Source organism: Styela clava, chromosome 8 (assembly GCF_964204865.1).
Source record: "Styela clava chromosome 8, kaStyClav1.hap1.2, whole genome shotgun sequence".
In the NCBI taxonomy this organism is placed as follows: Eukaryota; Metazoa; Chordata; class Ascidiacea; order Stolidobranchia; family Styelidae; genus Styela; species Styela clava.
The window spans coordinates 11,272,292-11,292,103 of NC_135257.1; the positions used below are offsets into that span (position 1 = coordinate 11,272,292).

The 19,812-nt window shown below is 34.5% G+C and overlaps 1 protein-coding gene across 1 annotated transcript; it reads left to right on the top strand.

Annotated features, from left to right (window-relative positions):
• The first annotated feature begins 1,546 nt into the window (after positions 1 to 1,546).
• Positions 1,547 to 18,175, top strand: LOC120346655 (rifampicin phosphotransferase-like). The gene is made up of 32 exons (XM_039416438.2): positions 1,547 to 1,691; positions 2,017 to 2,249; positions 2,699 to 2,848; positions 3,491 to 3,621; positions 4,722 to 4,802; positions 5,608 to 5,721; positions 5,964 to 6,188; positions 6,626 to 6,753; positions 7,116 to 7,263; positions 7,459 to 7,660; positions 8,111 to 8,167; positions 8,244 to 8,329; positions 8,458 to 8,554; positions 8,780 to 8,875; positions 8,949 to 9,013; positions 9,548 to 9,698; positions 9,873 to 9,990; positions 10,110 to 10,270; positions 10,362 to 10,483; positions 10,996 to 11,068; positions 11,640 to 11,732; positions 11,937 to 12,107; positions 12,541 to 12,632; positions 13,010 to 13,131; positions 13,281 to 13,432; positions 13,595 to 13,747; positions 14,026 to 14,123; positions 15,083 to 15,218; positions 15,464 to 15,555; positions 15,678 to 15,891; positions 16,320 to 16,497; positions 17,906 to 18,175. Exons 1-32 carry the CDS (start codon positions 1,595 to 1,597, stop codon positions 17,962 to 17,964), a joined length of 4,095 nt encoding a protein of 1,364 aa, XP_039272372.2. The 5' UTR covers positions 1,547 to 1,594; the 3' UTR covers positions 17,965 to 18,175.
• Positions 18,176 to 19,812: the final 1,637 nt, after the last annotated feature.

The following is a 19,812-nucleotide window of genomic DNA, read 5'->3' on the forward strand; positions in this document are numbered from 1 at the left end:
ATTTCTCTAATAAAAACATTCCATTGCGCTCAGGTTACCATTGCTACGAATCACTGACAAATATGCACGCTCCAGACCTCTGGTTTACTTTCTAGATGAATGGTTCATTTGCTTTAAACAATATAAAAATTACAAGTTGGACGTGATTGATCATTTTTGATCACATACGAGCACAGATGAAAAGCGAGGACCATGTATAATTCCCACGTACTAAAAGGAAACTCACATTACTTCTCCCTGAAACCCGACATTAGGGTTTTACGCAAGTAGGTATGCGGTTACAATGTAGTGTGATCTGGCATGACTGAAAATAAAACGAATATAAAGTCGATTTTGTGGTATAATCATTTCAGTAAACAAATTTTTCACACATGACTTATGAAAGCGAACCGATATCCCCGATAATCCTGCTACGCCAGGTAAGATCCAAATTAGTGTTTGTTGCATCCACATTTCTTGAGGTACACGCGTTCGTATATGGATCACTGTTAGAGTATAGCATCCAAGCGTGGCCCAAGTATATGTTTCCAACGTACCTAAAATATTTCTTCATAATCCCTAGATCATGTTTGATATAGTGATCAATTAATTTTCTCAAGTTGTTTGGAAAACAACTTTTCTCATGCTATTATTGTAGATTGATTGCTAAGATAGGCATTGACAGTACTGAATGAAATTTGGTTAAGATTTTTGCTGGATCAAGTTCGATATCCTGGCATAAATATTTTCGACATGTTGATGAATTTGATGCGTTGCGTAGCCCTAGGGATACGAACTGCGATAGAAGAAGTATGTATTACAGTCATAAGCTGAAATCTTTATGTAACGTACATGGACGATATTGGTTTTAATCTTGCATATTATCAAATTAAACAAAGATTTCGTAATGCAAATATCATATCATAGACGCCGGTTGTTGTGTAATTGCCAAGAGACTGATAGTATATAGTGACAGTGTGATGGAAACGTGCTTTGCCAACAGACATTTTATATATAAGTTTTTGAGCAGATAAAATTAATTCTTACAGATTCGGTATGAAAGACGATAGCGACTAATAAATAGTTATTCCATAAAATAATATTCGGCAGGCAATAGTTTTTTTATGGCAAGAAATTATGATATTGAATACAATTCTCCAATGAAAATTTTATTTTATGCAACAATTCTCTTACATAGTATTGTTGTGATATAAATTCTCACGTAAAGAATCTGCCTGGTTAACCCTTTGTGTGTTTATTTGGAAGCTTATCTGTGCTAAACATCAGGGTATTATGCTCCTGACGTCAATTTGAATGATATCATAGCCACAAATTAATTTTCGTGGCATACTCTGCTAATTAAACTGGAAGGAACTCGGGTAAAACCTATAAGCAAAACAGACGGTGGGAGCAAAGGCATTTAGTAAAACCAAAAACAATGATTCACTACTTTCTTGTGCCAAAACAGAAACATTATCGCCAGTGAAAATCGACACCAATTTTTCTCCTTACCAGTTGCTTCTGTACAGAGAAGGAACGACATTTTTTTATATATTCAACAGTTTTATTTTCTCAGGCTGATGTATCGTAAATCTCAAGCTATAGAATATAAAAAATGATTACTGAGATTTTAGTAATAATAGCAATAGCGATTATCGTAAAAGTACTACGTACCAAACATGAGAGAGTTTTAGGAATATACAGTCAACCAGGTAATTATGGGATAAATATTCATGTTTATTGACATTAAATAAACGAAGTACATGATAAAAATTGGTTTCGTTTAGATTAAGGGTGATTTTATATTTGGCATATGTCCAGATGATTCGAAACTAAAGTCTCGATAATTTTCAAGGCTGACCTTAAAGAAAAACACGGAATAAACTTTGTAAACTCTCCGTGGAAATGGCGGCAAGGACGTCGAAAAAGATTGGTTGCCCGATGAAGTATTTATTATACAGTACTAGTAATACCTGAACTGTTATTAGTTGTAAAAACGTATTTATTTTTAATATTATTTCCATTATTGCCATTCAGGTCCCTTTTATTGGATAAAATGGATCTGTTTCTATTTGTTATACCGGTGGAGAACGAGTAGAATATCAAAACAAGACGCTCAATATGATGATGGATCTGATTTGAGATACCTGGAAGATGAAAACGAATTGATTAAAAATGCTTCATCGGAAATTGATGTTGGAGTTGGAATACACCAGAATCTGGGACAAAATCGCATGGAAAGAACTCAACCGGTTGCGGATTCTCCCTTTGTAAATGTTTTTATGGTTTGCTCACGTGTAATTAAGTTTCGACTGATTTAAATAATGTTGAACGTATGTTAGTCCTAAATATATACTGACATAAAATGTTTTTTTTTTATTGTTTTCTATTGTCTTCAGATGTAATGCATCAGGACAAAAAACGTGCAAAAACTAGTATATTGATGATGAGAATTGAAAAAAATTTGAATTCTATTAATCTGAGTATTGGGCTGATGTACACCTAATTGATTACTAATTTGTCTTTTTTAAAACCTTACCTGAATAGTCACCGTTCCCACCAAATTCAATGTAATGTATGTCATATAAATAAGCAGCTGGGAACGAAATCTTCACTCAATGTGCAGCAATTGTTTCGGTGTCGGGTCACAGCTATCACAACCTATGTGTTTATTATGAAAACAAGAATAATAATATCGATGTATCGGTTCAATTGCTAGGCAATTGACGCAGTTTATTTCAATGCATATGAAGACAATGTAAACTCTGTGGTAGATGGTGTTACCGTTGTTATGGGATTTACGATGCGTTATCGGAACTACGCTGAAATTTTGTTTCTCGTCAACATTCCTGGAGTCGGATTACTACAGGTACTTATACACATTTCCATCGCGGATATTTTGGCAATACAGTATATATGACAAGTTAATATAATACTTGACATCAAGAGCAACATACTTTGTATTTGCCATCGGATAATTATTTCAAGCGTGATCGAAATGGGGAATCCTGGTTCCCCTGTTTAGAATTTTCAACATATCTTCACTTGAAATCAGTTAAGTTTTTCTTTGTCTACTCACATCATCGTATTGTCAGTGGGTTCAAAAGAAGCTTATATTAAGTCAGTGGTCAACTCTACTCTAATATATTTTCTCATGGGCGAGTGTGCTCAATTTTAATTGGAGCTAATTTACACCAAAAAGTTCAATCACATCAACTTTTCTCCGACATAAACTGAATTTTTTCACACGTTCCCCAAATACGATGAGCACTCATTCAAATTCACAAAATCATTATGTGATGTAAAAATTTCAATGCAAGAAATAATGCTCAAAGGGACAGTATGGACTGATTCAACTGCATTCTTCGATAAATATGTAATATTCATTAGTCAATGTGTGAACGGCGTCCGATAGGGTTTTGCCTAAGTGGGTGAATGTAAAATTTCTTTTTGAAGCCAAGGACCGTATCATAACATGAAACTAAGTAACCATGTTTATATATTCTTTCAGCACCCAAGTCATCCTGATAGAATTATATGTGATGCTTCGTCTGATGATTATGCCTATCATGGCCAAGGAATTTCAATCGAGATGTTGGAACCAATGAGAAGATGGAAGATAAAATACAATGGCTTTATGAGGTCAGATATATGTTTTCGAAATGCTACTTTCATTAAATACATTTCACAACAACATTAGGCACAAATGAACATGTTGTCTCGCTAAATTGTTATTTATGGTAGTGCTTATGTTATTGCTTTTAAGAGGTTTTTTTTAAGGTTTGTTTCCTTCAACCAATCGCTTTTAAAATTTCTCTAAGTTTTTGTTCTATTGATTACAGGGTTGTAGATTACAGCAATAATATGTATTTTACGTTACCGGTAAAACATTCTGTCCATTTATGCGTCGCTATCGCTCTTTTATTTTTTTTTATGGCAATCATTCGATGTCAAGCCGTCGAAAATGATTAATGCAATATATTGTTTATCGTCAGATTAAACTTTGGAACTTAGAAAAATAATTGTTCGGGTTAGAGCCAGAATTACTCAGCTTGGGTGGGGTTTGGGCTTGAAAAGACTCAGTCGCTTACAACTTAAATCATCATTGTATAACTGTCATTGAAAGCATAGCCACGTCGAATCTATTTTTTGCAAAAGTGTCACAAAGCAAATAATCACATTTTGATTTGTTTCTTTTTAATCGTAATTGTTTTAATTCATTCTATATAATCTGAAATATGCTGAATCACAGCCGTGCCTCTATGCACACAATTATATTTCAATTTATACCATTAACTAGGGCTTTTTAGAGCCATAAATCCACTTGAATTACCAATGATCACACGGTATCTGTTTAAACTCCTCCATCGTTGTTTAAATAGATATAAAAGTGTCACTAGCCCAAATAGTAATCGGACAATCAAAGGGAAAGTTTCTAGAAAACCAAATTTCAAATTTACGCTAAATTTTAATGGCAGGTCAATATACGCTCAACGACAGGGGTCATTCAAATAGCGATTGGGACGATCGCGTTACTATATTGATCATCCCTACACCTAACTAAATTGATGAAATTTTTGAGTGTAGTACAGTACAGCAAATCAGAAATCCTTTCTAGAGAATGTTATTATTCTAAGAAGTAACACTTGTTGTTTATTTTTGGATTTCTTCAACAAAACTTACAAAACTATCATCAAAAGCAACATTGCCCAAACATTTTAAATAATTCAAACTAATTTCAGATTGCGGAATTCTGAAGAACACGATGCAGATGAAAGTACAGATCAATCGGGAAGATTAATTCACGTCAAGTTTTCTTTAATGTGAGACTTCGTTCAATCTTCTTCTAAATTGTCGCAGAAAGCGTATTATTTGACCTTCAACTGCGGCTGTATCGAAACTTTATTAATGACAAAATGTATATATTCTTTGAGTAAATAATGATGGAAATACCAGCTATACGTGATCCCGCTATAATGATTTCTCGATTACAATTAAGGCTCTTACCTGACTACCAGGTTCGACCTTGACACTATATTACTTCAAATAAATCAACATATATTATAACAGAAATAGAACTTCGATTGATCTTGTGTCGATCTCAAATTATATACCACAAACAATGTAATATAAAAATATAATTAATTAAATCATTATATGATATACATTATTAAATTTAATTGTTTGAATAACTTGAAATTCGAAAAAATATTCCATGCGTTCGTTATTTTATCATTTCTCGCAAAATCCCTCCATGCTTGATAAACTCCCAAATGGGCGGAGAAAGCATCATACAAAAATGAAGAAATATGCTTTAAACCCTAATACGTAGTAAAACTTAAAACTGATGCGTGGTATTAGATTTGCTCAGTTATTGCATTGATTTTTGAAATCATTAAGGATATTTTAGATTGAAATTTCTACCCACAGATTGGTAATCTCCTAGGTACAGCGCTATACTAACTGCTATAGCACTTTAATGTGCTATCAAAATTAATAAAAGCTACTCGTTGTTTATGCAATAATATATAAAAAAAATATTATTTTCCCTACTTATGGACTAAAAAGAGTTATGGACATTGTTCGTACGAGCGTTTTTTATACAAAAGCCAAAATGTTCTAATACAGATGGAGATCCTATTCACCAGTCATCGAATTTGACACCGACATTAGCGCATCGTGTATGGCGAACGCATTTGCATCTGAAGAATGGAGCCGAGAGTTCTTCAATAATATTCAAAAGTAAGCGATTGTTGCCGGTATTCACGGGATATTTTACCCGGTAGTATTAATGGTAGTAGCCGAGTAAATATTATCCCTTAGAGCCACAAAGGCATGTATTTCAATACGTGTAAAACTGTAACGTTAGTTTAAGGTATGAATAGAAGAAGATTCGAATTTCAAAGGAAAGAATTGCAAAGTTTCAAATTTACTTGATAACGATTTTTGTAGACAAAACATTTTATCAACAATTTTAATTTCAGATATCATTCTCATCAGACGCACTATGAGCAATGGGGACAAATGAGAGGTCTCATCCAAGTTGAGGAGGAGGAACCAAGAGAGGTTCTTCTGAGAGGTCTGCGCGATCACTCGTTCAGTAAGAGAGACTGGAGGCATTTTCACAGATATATTATATTTATGATACATTTGGATGATGGAACAAGCATCAATGCAACTTGCATTTGCATGGACGTTACAATATCGAGGTAGGTGTAAATAAATATATAAATATCCGTATGTTGGATCAGTCAATTTTGCAGCGAATAAAAAATTAAGAATGAAAACGAGACAAAATCGTGCGATAAGCGAACAATACTTCGCGACATCGTGGTACGTTATGCACGTGTTATATTGCTATTTTGGCATTTCCAAAAGCGTGGGCAAATAGTAACCTTTGCGAAAACGGCAAATAACTCCAAATGCGAAAGTATTGGTCGTATGTTTGTAGCGGCTTATAGACGGTGCGGCCCACGGACTTTTCGGTCAACACAGGCTCGAGTGCGCAATATTTTTTTTTATTCGAAGTGACGTAGTATTTCGGTATTTTAAATAATGTAATTAGAGTCAAACTTTCCAACGAACACAAAACAACCCAATCTTTCATTTTTGGATATCCATAAATTAAATAACCAAATAATTCTAGATTAACATTGGGATATATCATTCATCCAAATCTTCGCAAGGAAAGTGTCACAAACGTTGATCTGGAATTGTGGAAACATGGCGAAGACGGCTCTATTCTGGGCGAAATTACTTTCAAATTTAAAGCAGGTAAGTAGCACATTTATAACCTAGTAATTATACTTTTATCTTCATGGTTCCGGTAAGATAAATCTCGTATATAAGTCTTTAATTAAGAATCGAATGTACCGAATATCTAAAAAATTATGATTGTTGGCGTGATGAATAGAACAGTTTAACTAATAAATATAGTCTGTGATCAAAATGGTATTATTGAAAGATTTAGATTAAATCAAATCAATAGAGAATAAACAGTGTGTAGGGAGCGTTTGCTAGAATCGCGCTGTTTCCATACGGTATTTACCTCAGGTAATCGCTTTTCCTATTTAGTCTGGTTGCTAGGGAAATCGTTAATTTTATCCGGTAAAATCAAATAGCAATATTTATCCTAGGAAATCGTCAATATTCTGTCTTATGTCAAATAAGGAAAAAAACAAAATATTACTGCGGTTTCGAATGGGAAGGCAGGGTTCATGAAACGCTTGCAGACTATCACGTCAATGGAGTTAAAGGACATGGTATAGCTGAATTCTACTACAGGTATATAAATCTTATGTTTGATATAATGAAGTCATATACACACAAGAATAAGATAAGAAGACATTGCTCAACGCAGGCCAATATGTAATAGATATATAATGGAAGTTGCGTTTGGAAGTATGGATTTTCTTCAACTGGTAATCACCTCCTAATTTATGCAAAAAATGACAATTTTTTTTAACTGTTTCGTTACAGGCACAACGGGGATAAACGTTCCATGGCCGATTGCCCTAAGTCAACTGCAAAACGTTATGACGTTTCCGATGAAGATAATCGGAAGTTGAACGATCTAACTCTTTTGAAGTTTGAAGACAGTTTGTGCGCCAGGGATTCATTAGTTGGAGGAAAAGGAACCCAACTTGCAATATTGACACAATGGTCTTGTGAGTCCGAAAAGGTATTACATGATGTGTTAAGTAACTGTGCCCATAAATCTAATTTTGAATCGGATTATCACCACCATAATTCGATTTGGGTTTCGTGATGAAGGGCATAACACGCATTTTTCAGCTCATGAAAGTTCAATTTTAGGCATTCTTTATACTGGGTCAACGGCGTCGTTCAGACTACTTATGCCAATTCAAAATGATAAAGAAGTGCACGGCTGTAGTTGTGGGTACATTCGAATTATGACGTTGCGCTGAAAAAAGAACACTGCGATTCCTCTGATATGTCTGAAAAATAAATACCTCGTTATATTTGTTTTGCTGGTTACAGTAATTTTCTATCGCCTAACCTGTAAAATATATCAATCTATAAGACGCTTTTGAAATCAAAAAGGTATCCCGACTGTATTCTATTTCAGTATTTAAATTTTATTCATTTTATTTTTATTTTTTGTTTCAAGTTTATAGTGCCACGAGGATTTTGCGTTACGACATCTGCATATAAAAGACATGTCCAGGTGGATATTCAGTTTGTTCAATGATATATGAACTCTAAATATTTAAACTAATTTTGGTATTCCAATTCACATTTAGGCAAACAAAAGCATACAAGCTCAACTGAATGAGCTAGACAAAATATCATCCCACTCGGACAAAATGATCAAAGATTTTTGTGAGAGGTAATTTTTTGCATGGTTTTTATATTCAAGTAATTTATAGCAGTGATAAGTCTTATAATGTTCTAATATAAATCTAAAATCATAACGTTTACTTCTCTGTGTAATGATATACATTTTATTTGTTTCAGAATTCTTGAATTATTTGAAAAATCAGACATGGATCAATCGTTAACTGAAGCAATTGAAATTTACTACAGAGGTTTAGACGAAAATATGAAAGTACCGGTAAATATATTTGCCCTCATGATTTAAGTTGATTTTAATATTGTGCGACACATTTGGAAATATTTAAGACACACGCTTCGCTGTGATATTCAAACGGCTGGTATTTCAAGCCCTTGTAATTAGAAAATCTGAATTTTTAGAATTCAAATGCAAAATCTATAAATACTACAAAGTTCGAACTCACAGAGAGGAGCGCAAATCTGAACTTTTACTTTGTCGTTCCAGGTTGCAGTTCGTTCCTCGGCTGTTGGAGAAGATTCTGCAGATCTATCTGCTGCTGGACAGTTAGATACATTTCTTGGAGTCAGTGGTCTTCAGGAGGTGAGTCTTGTGAGCTAATAATAATGAAATCAACTTTTTTTGTATGATATTTAATGTTTCAATATTTTTACAGGTTTTAAAAGCTTTGAAAAAATGCTGGGCATGCCAATACTCCTACAGCGCTCTCCAATACCGGAGGTAATAATGACATTATTGTTTTGACTTTTCTTAAAATATCGACTGAAAATGACTTTTACTTTCCGGTATTGATTTTAAATATTTTAAACATCATAGCCAAATCTTCAACACCTTATGTCAAAACGATCAGAAAAACAGCCCAGAGATGATGAATTCCACGTAAACTAATTTGGGATAGAACCCTTCAGTGGACTCGTTTGACTTTGATTTCGCAATCTTAACTCTTGCTATTTCAGAGTTTTTATTCGACAAAACATTGACTTTAGTTTTTCTTTTTATATTCCGCACAGAATATATAATTTCTTCATTTTGTTTACTTCGGTTTTTGTATCCATTTGGGTATAATTACCAAGATTCATCCTTTATTTATTCTGTTGGATTTATACAATTATGCAATTATGAACAACACCCGAAGTTTTCATAAAACAATAGTGCAAAATTACACACCTATTGTATGTCTAAAAAATACATGATGTTTGAATAGTTAGAATATGATTTTTTTTCAATCACATTTATATTTTTTTCAAATCGTAGGCAACATGGACAACTTGTTCTATCAACAATGGGCGTCGTAATTCAGGTAATGGCTGAAAAGCCACAAATATCCGGAGTGTTGTTCACTCAACATCCAGTGACCGGGAATCCTGCTCATATCTTGATCAACTCAAATTATGGACTTGGCGAGGTAAAACAACTAGTAACACAAAAAGTTACTACTTATAAATGTATATATTCTTTTTGTAATATTTGCTATGGATTGCTATTTAACTAAATATCTTTTGTGCTTTTGTGTATTTACTGAAATACTCTTAATTTAATATTTCTTATCATATAACTGAAATACCTCAATATTTAATAGACGGTTGTGTCTGGAAGTGCCGAACCCGACACTATTGTCGTCTTCAACTCTCCGAATAACAATCCTGAAATTATATCGAAAAAGGTTGGAAGCAAAGCTGAAAAGATGGTTGTCAAAGGTAATACAGATTTGGTTTAAAAATAAGTCAATTTGACAGTACAGTGAATATCGAACTATAATTTAACAATTGCAATGTGTTTTTTAATATGAGCTATAGCGTTTTGTGTATATTTATAGATTCCGGCGATGTGGAAACATTGAAGTTGTCGCCAGAAGAATCAAATAAACTGAGTTTGTCTGACAAACAAATTTTTCAGCTTGTAGATATCGGAAAAATTATTCAAGCAAATTTTGCTTCTCCGAGAGATATTGAATGGGCTATTTCAGCTGAAGGAAAAGTAAGAACCTACATATAATAAAGTTCCTTATTTTCAGTGAATATAAACTGATTACGGAACTTGTACGATAATTTCTTTAAACTGAATTTAGATAAATTTGTTGCAAGCCAGACCTATCACCAATGATCCAACTGAAACAGAATTCGAACTTCAACATGAGTTTGACAGCGCATTTTCTAGTAAAAATTACATGTTAACCACAGCAAACATTGGGTGAGCTCGAAAAGTTTATTTTTGGTAAACTCTTTAATTCAAGCGGGCCGAAACCCAGGCCCACGGGCCACATGTGGTATCATTATCTGTGGCCCGCGTCACATTTGCTTGTATAGGTAACAAGGTAACCAAAAATCATTTATGGCGTTGTTTCTTCATCAAAACAACTAGAACTGAAGAATGCTGCAAGATGTGTCCATGTACATTTTTGTTTTATATTGTGCTGTTTATTTATTCCTAGCACTAAAGTGGCCCGCGAACAATACAAAAATAACATTGTGGCCCAGATGCCGACAACCTTGTTCAACCCATATACACATGAGCCCCATTGTCTTTATGTCGCCATTTCGAATGGTTTATGGATTAAAATATGCTAATTGTCAGCTTGTGCATGTCACATAACTTTGTCAAAAAACAATATTTATTTAAATAACCTGTAAAAGCTTATAGTATGGCTATATAGTTCTATATCCTATTTTTATTATCGTGACATGCTTGATTTATTGTTCCAGCGAAATGATGACGGGAGCCGTTACTCCTCTCACTGGCTCTGTATTTTTCCGGGGAATCGAATATGCAACCCAGGTATGATCATGAGTGATCACTAGAGATACAGATCTTAACTACTTACTGCCCCTCTCTCACAGCTATTGTGTTAATCATTAGTGGATCCGTATGCACTGTCAGCGCGATATTGTAGAAAGAATCGAAACGGCTTTAATCGATCAAAAATGTTGGTCATGCAAAACTATACAAAATATAATTTGTGAAAGTACGATGCAAGACTTCTGAGCCTCTTAATACGGGTATAAACAATTCTTATGTACAAATTCACCAAATCCGATCATCTTAAAATACCGGATTATAATCTCGTATGTTACGATGAATTGTTCGTGTTAGTTGGGTCATGCTGATAACGAATAAATTTACAAATACTTTAAACTGCCTTCTCAGCATTTCGTTCTAAAGTACTTGCAGTATTCAGATTCCAGATTTGCAGGTTTTAGCGACGTGTTTTGTGATCTAAGAATTATATACGATTTATGTCAGGAATTAGTTTCCGAACATATTAATAATATTGTTTTTCCAAAATTCACACCTAGCTTCGCGTAATTTGCTATAATGATTTCAACACCAAAATCCTATGAATTTACAGGATTTCTTTGACAAGGGAAGTCCACGAAATCTTTTCAACAGGAATGATGTTTACATGTCCCAGTCGTTTGGACATTTGTTTATGAATTACACGGTAATAAGCTGATATTATTATATTTTGCCTGGTGGTAGCTAATATATGTATTAAAATTAAGTAACAATTTCACAATTGTATGTCGAGTTTTGAAGATAAAAATGTGATATGTATATCATGAATATTAAAAAATGCCAACTCTGTTTGGGATTGTCAAGATAATGAAACTTAATTTTAACATATTTTTTTTATTTAATATAAAAGGAAATGACGCGATTACATTCAAAGACCGTGTTTGGATCTCAGAAGGAATCCATTGATCTTGTTTTATTCGGTTCTGTCTGTGAAAAACTAAGCACAGAAGATTCAGGGAAATATCACGACAACTGTCACTCTCTTCCGGGGCGTGTTTGGAATGCCATCAGATTTGGAAAGGTATGACGTACGCGCAAGATCGTAGCAGGTTGGAATTTTTGAGAGGATGGCAAATTTTTAGTATAATGACGTAAAACGACGCTCACTCGTGTCTTTTGCTCCGAAAAGGGACAGATAAAAATAGCTACTCATATTTAACAATATCTTGAGGAATCGCTCTACAGACGTACTTCGCTGTCAAAGTTATCCAAGGCATTTAAGCGTGCATTTTCATCTATCTTGTTTGGGTAATTTCGTAAAAGAATTATCGATAGCTAGCCAGAAAACGTCCAGTTTTCAGTAAATCGTTCAGGAATAGAGAAAAATTGTGTTGGAAAAGGTGTATGAATTTATGTCTTACTGCAAATGCCGCAAAATTGCATTTAAGAAAAAATGCTGGAAATTTTGGAGGGGGCAGGGCCTAATACGGAGTGTTTACATTATTTGTATTTAGAGCATGAATGACGCAACAAAAGAATTTGTCAAATTAGTCGAAGAAGTGGAAAATTTACGACTGGAGGGGGAAAACAGCAAGGATCTATACAAGTAAAAGCAAACTTTTGTGTTCTATATACATTTATCAAAGATTGTAGTACTCGCTTGTATGAAAAATATCACTATTTTTTATGTCAATTTATACTTTATACAATTCTTGTGCGTTAACTAGCCCACGTTACTTATGTATTTCTAGTTGCCCAATATCCCAATCGCAAAAATATGCAACTTTGTTAAAATAAAGATTGCAAACAAACCATTTTTCCATTACGCTACTAAATCTATATAACATTATGATGGGACATCACGCAGACTGCCGCGAGACTTAACACGGATTTAGTAATATACTTTTGACTTGTAAATTTACAAAACGATCGCTATAAATTCTTAAAAAACCTAAACCTTTCATAAATTTTTGTTTTCATCAGAGTCATTTCAGAAAACCTGACACCATACTACGTAGAAGGTTGGATAAAGTATCTGATGTATGCAGCAGCATCTGGAGTCTCTAGCTCTGTTTTCATGAGAGTACTTTCCGGAGGAAAACTGAGTGAGTTATAATATATTTAAATTAGCTAGTATTATCATTCTTTGTCACGATTATGTAAGTTTTTTATCTCATTTTTATTCAACTGAGCTTCCATTATTTGTTCATCTTGTTTTTGCAATCGTTTTATTACAAATATGATATATTAACAGAATGGGAAATCGAACATTTCTCCGATCTCGCAGTAATCTTATCTTCTTGTGAAAATGTTGTGTCCGCGGATGCTCCATGTTTGCTCAGGAAAACTGCGAAACATATCTTTGAAAGTGGTGAAAAGGACATGTTTATCGACATGTCACCAAAGGTAATGAATGCATCATGTTCTATGTATTTTTGTTTCAATACTGATAAAAACGCAATTGTTTCAAAAACTATGACATAAACAACACAAGAATTACTAACTTCTAAACTTAACGAAATTTTTTTGTACATTATTAAAATACCAAAAATTCTTGATTTTTGACAGGATGCTATTGATTGGTTAATAAAATCCAAAAGTGAAGCAGGAGAGTCGTTTCGATTCTTTCTGAAAAATTGTGGACATCGATGCATACGAGAAGCGGAATTTCGAGAAAAATCTTGGGCTGATGATCCCGTAAAGCTTGGAATTTCGTTACAGGTAGGACGTTCAACATTTTCTATTGACATTCTTGGTCGGTCAAGATTTTCTCAATTTTCCCAAACTCGTAATTTGTCACCTGTATTCATCTTTCTAATGGCAGAGTTGACAAATTGTAAAAATTGTCGTTTGTTCTGATACTAGTGTTATGGTAAAGCACCATTTTTTAAATTTCCACAATACTGTTAAACGGTCACGTTTTTCTCTGTTTTGACATTAATGAATATATACAGAAATATTTAAGTTTAGTTTGGATACTAAAACTATTTTTATTCCAGACGGCTGTGAAAAATTATGTTACTGAACCTGATAAGCAGTACATGTCAACGGAAGAAGTAATTAAAAAGCTGAGAACGCCAGTTTCGTCATTTGTGAGGTAACGATTTCATTAAATCAATTAACAAATTTCCCAACGTATTGGTTTCTATAAAATCAAATCATACTATTAAATGTAAGTGTTTTATACTTTTATATATCGTCACGCTAATAACCGAATTGCGTAAGTCATTTTCAGCAGTTTTGAGAAAAACGTAAAAAACTTTCTAATGATATTGCTATGCCATTGAGAGTCAATAATTTGCCATAGTTCAATTTTTTGATCGTAGTCGGATTTAAGTTAATTTGTATGACGCAGTTACGTGACGTCATAATGGCGCACTGTGACTTAGGCAGAAATGTATCTATGACTAGGGGACATACGCAATTTTGCAACTTACTAGATGCACCAGCCCTAAACACCAAACATTCCAAAAACGAATGTAATTCTCAGTATCTACGATGTCTAATCCCCGAAATTGCTGATCTGTTCCAATTACATTATTTTTTATGTTTAAAAATATATATTTCATCAATATAATACGCTCTGCACATCCACCAAAATAAGACTAAAGTTAAATATAAAGAATAAAACAGCAATGTACCCTTATATAAAAGTCAACCAAGATGAATTGGACTCAGGCAGTGAGTATCACAAGTACACGCCTTCCTATACTGTAGTATAAATTGAAATTTATAAGCGCTAAGCTAGAATCTGAGATGCAAAAACTTGAAAATCCTTCGCCGAGGTTATTTTGCCTCTGTGACGTCAAAATAGTCCTGAGTCAACAATGATAATTCATTATGACGAAACAATTGAACAAATTTGCATATCATACAAAATCTCTATTTTTATGGGTTTCGGAATTCTTAAAATAAAATCTGAGGAAACAGACAGATGCGCAGCATTACATAAATACCTATTTTATGAAAAACACAAAACCGCCAAAAATGACTTACGCAATTCGGTTATTAGCGTGACGATATATATATATATAATAAATTTCCTTCTATGTTAAGATTTCTCTTGAAGTGGGCTATACCAAGAGCTAGAAAGTCAGTTGGTGGTCGCGAATGGGGGAAATCCAAGGCTGTGGATATTTGCGACAGGTTTAAGAAAGCATATTGGACCCTTTCTAGTATGATGGAAAAGGAGGTAAGGCATTATATCAACAACAAAAATTGATTGTTCACTTGATTGCAATAGAACTGCTTCTATCATATCACATTTTCATTCCCATCTTGTTCCAATAAAATTGACCATATGGCAATATTTCTAAAATCAAACATTTTTTTATGTTTCTAATTCGTGAACATAACGTTAAAAAGGCCGGCTCGCTTAAACAAAACGTAGGGTTTTTGAAGGATCAACTGAAGATATTCTTTTAAATTATCTCTTAGGAATATTTACCCGACGGTGACTTGATGTTCTTTTTAACACACGGAGAAATTGGGAAACTGTTGAGAACAAGATCAGCTCAGTTAGTTACCAGGTTGGAGTCGATATTATTTTTTAGTCGATTTTATTATTTTATAGATATATATACAAAGAAAACAATAGCAATTAACAATTAGCACGTTAACTTCGTTTTTCACTGAAGTTGTTTTAATATAGGGCTCTCAGGCGCCGAAGGGCACATGGTCATGCTCAGGAGCTCCTGTTTGATGACTTTTCCGATAGGATTCCTATTTCTCCTATTTCGCAAGAGAACGATATAGTTGAAGAGGAGAGAAATGGACTTAAGCTTACGGGGTTTCCTGTTAGTCACGGTGTGGTTAAGGGAACCGCAAGAGTGGCTTTATCTTTGGAACATGCGAATCAAATTAAGGTGGGCAATGGTATTTCTTTTTACCAACAATTCTTGAAATCAATTTTTGTACACATGTATATCCTGGTTATCCAAAAAAACATGAAAGTGTGGTTCTAGGAAAACCATTTTAATGAGTCAAAGCACACATATCCTAACCAAATTTCCTCCATACGTTTTTTATTTTATATATAATAAACTCAGATGTCTTTGATGTAAACAATTGCATGCTCGCATTTATGCCATAAGGCATAAATTATTATATGTGCTGGTATTGGTAATACTCCTGCTTATGTACGTAGTAATATTTGCGTTTGAATTCGCATTTCTCGTTACCGCCCATGAATATCCCAATTTGTGTTTAGCACCCTACCCAATTATAATAGCCCATTTATACTCTACCAAGAGGTCTTGAGTCTTAGTTAACATGTGATTTTTTCTACCTACAGCAAGGTGATATTCTGATTGTGAGGACAACAGATGTTGGATGGAGTCCGTATTTTCCATTGATATCAGGATTAGTGACAGAAATCGGAGGTTTGATATCACATGGCGCTGTCGTCGCCAGAGAATATGGACTGCCGTGTGTTGTCAGTGCAAAGAAAGCAACAATTCTTTTCAAAACGGGTACCATCTTATATACTCAAATTATACCATAAACAGTGCCATTTTCAAATTTAATATATATATACGAGGTGCGACTAAAATGAAACGGGACTGACGTCACAGATTGCGCAACACGATTAACCATCGGTAATCAACACTTTTGCAGTGTGGCGTAACATGTGTTCTTTGTTTAACGGCTGTTTTGACACAATATCGCAATTATTTTTGCTTTTCAGGATCCATAAGTGAATGTGATAAATTGCTTGTCGAAAAAAATGCTGTGCGAGGTCTGATTGAGTTTTTTGGCGATAGGGGGTTCAATTGCAGAATGACGATTGAGCAAAGAATTAACATTAAATTGTGTGTCAAACTTGGAAAAATGCATGTCAAATCGGCATGCATTCAATCGTTGAGCTTTCGGCTCCTCAGTCAACTCAAGAGCCTTGGCATCATTTTGGCACACACCTTTCGCATTCCCAAAGTGTCAACCAAAATGGTGCGGACCGTTTCTTTGTCCATCGCAACTTCTTTGGCAATGACGCGAATTGTTAAGCGACGGTCACTGCGAACCAACTGCCGAACCTTTTTGATGTTGGTATCAGTTGTGGAAGTGCAGGGCCTCCCTGACTTTGGATCATTCTCAACATCTTCCCTGCCTTCCACAAATCGCTTGTGCCACTTAAAAACTCTGGATATGGAAAAATCTCCATAAACATCACGCAACATCTTCAAAGTCTCATCCGCCGTTTTTTCCGAGTTTGACACAAAATTTAATGTTAATTCTTCGCTCAATCGTCATTCTGCAATTGAACCCCCTATCGCCAAAAAACTCAATCAGATCTCGCAAAGCAATTTTTTTCAACAAGCAATTAATCACATTCACCTATGGCTCCTAAAAAGCAAAAATAATTGCGATATTGTGTCAAAACAGCTGTTGAACAAAGAACACATATTACGCCACACTGTAAAAGTGCTGATTACCGGTGGTAAATCATGTTGCGCAATCTGTGACGTCAGTCCCGTTTCCTTTTAGCCGCACCTCGTATATATATGAAAAATGCTTTTCTATTTAGCAAAATTTCTTAAAATCAACCTGTTTACTAGTTATATGATTTTACAGGGTCAATTTTTCTAGAAAACAATTAAAATGGTATATATGGGTAATTTTTGAGTAGAATAATAATAATATTACCTAATCGAGTATACAATAAAAAGTGATATTCGACTATTTCAAATTGTAATGCCGTAGAAAATGTATATTAATGTGGCAATTCATATATTTTTAGAAAAATTAATTTTTGCATTGAACCACATCCGGGGTATATATACTAGTGCAGGAAAAAACACTTAATAACGAAAAATAAAAGCATTTACTGTATTATATTACCCAATTAAGTGCTTTTGATGAAAATACTGTTTTTGTTTTTAGGAGATTATATCATGATCGACGGCGGGAAAGGAATCATTCAGAAATTGTCTTCGGAATAATATTTTATTTTTAACAACGTCTATATGGGAAATTCAACCTCAATCCGTGATTTTTAATGACCTTGTATTTTGATTACCGTTTTGATGCAATTTTGCCTTATACTCCACTGTCTCCTATTTGATAATTGTACTTTTATCAGCAATCGTGTGATATCACTAATTTTCTGTTATATATAGAATAAATAAATATAAGTTTCATTTCTGACACCAACGTCTCTGTATAGTATATTTATACGGCGTCCTACCTAATATTAGCATATGGGATATCAGTATTTCGTTTGTTAAAATCACACCTCAGTCGATGTGACAGGTCCCAAAAAGCTGAAGAATCGGCTGTTACACACACACTTATATATATATATCTAAAGGAGCAGATCGGAAATTGAGGGGTGTCTTGCGAATGCAGACCAGAAAAATGAGTCAGATTACCTTCATTGTATTTCAATCATTTATTGGGATCCCAAACAAACTGGAATTTTTGCTAATTTGATTTCTCAATTGCTTCGTGTCTCAAATCGGCCGGTTCAGCCCGGGAAAATATCGCAATAACTGAAATCTACCTTATTTTAGCATGGCATTGCAGAATTAAATTTGATCTATTCTGTATTATATATTGTGTTCGACTATGGATTATTAAGAATTCATATTATATAAGAGAATTATCAGACAGGCATTGTGACAAAACTAGGAGATTCTGGAACATATTTTTTGACATCACAAAGCGATAGAGCCGAGGAGTAATAGAATGAAGCTTTTCGTCCGTTCGTACATACTAGTTACAGTATTTGTCATATTTAAATCGGACTAGCATAGCTAGTTTTTGAAATACTAAGGAGATGCCTAAACCAAAAAGGGTGATGGCTGATGAGTATCGTAGATTTCAACTTGTGCTGCATGTGAGCAGCCGTTCAAAGCCCGCAGAGACAACATGCAGCATCACAATTCACAAGTCACATTGAATGTATATTGGCATTGTAGCCTATGTGTTGACTTTTGAGTAAAAATTTCAGGCCTGATTAAGTGAAAAATGCTATATGACTCGCACGGAAATGCAGTGAAAATATGTACCTTTTATGGCTCTCTTGACTGAAAAAGTTCCCGACCCCTGCTCTACAAGCAGGAGTCGCAGTTCTTACTACTTCATGGCAGCTCCTGCCACGAACGAACCGCGGCGTTTCTTGCCATGGTTTTATGGCGCTATTCAGTAATCAGTATTATCGGTATATTCACGAAGTCATGTACCAGATTATAGTTTATCATGCAGAATTATATCTACCTAAACCTGAAATCCAACCCCAAATTCATCAAAACTGTATTCATAAAAAAAATGTTCCAACTTACCCGATATATGTCACCATCAGGGGTAGCCCTGCCATTACAGCCGACATGACTTGATTACGGAAGCAATATTTTACCCGCCATTGGTTTTCAATTTGCTGCCGTGGTACCGGCATCTCGCCATTGGTTTGTGGCAGCTAAAAAGTCAGAAGCCGTGGTTTGGCCATACCGGCCATTGTTTGGAAATCCCACCATGGTTATTCGGCAGCTTCAGACGCCACAAAATACTTGAAACTGCACTTGACAAGAAGCCTTGAACGTCTAGGACGGTGGCAATTTGTGCTCCTGATATTCTTGAAATTGGCACTGAAACGCTAGCGATCATGAATCTATCGAATTTTTTGTGGGAGTGCACCTTCTTCATAATCCGGAAAAGTGCTCTGCTGATATACCTGGTACTTTAATCAACACTCGGTTTTTGCGTTTTTGCATTACAACTAACGTTCCGCACAACTGAATAGATACGTGTGATATACAAATCACTTTCAATTAATAGGAAAGGAAATGAAT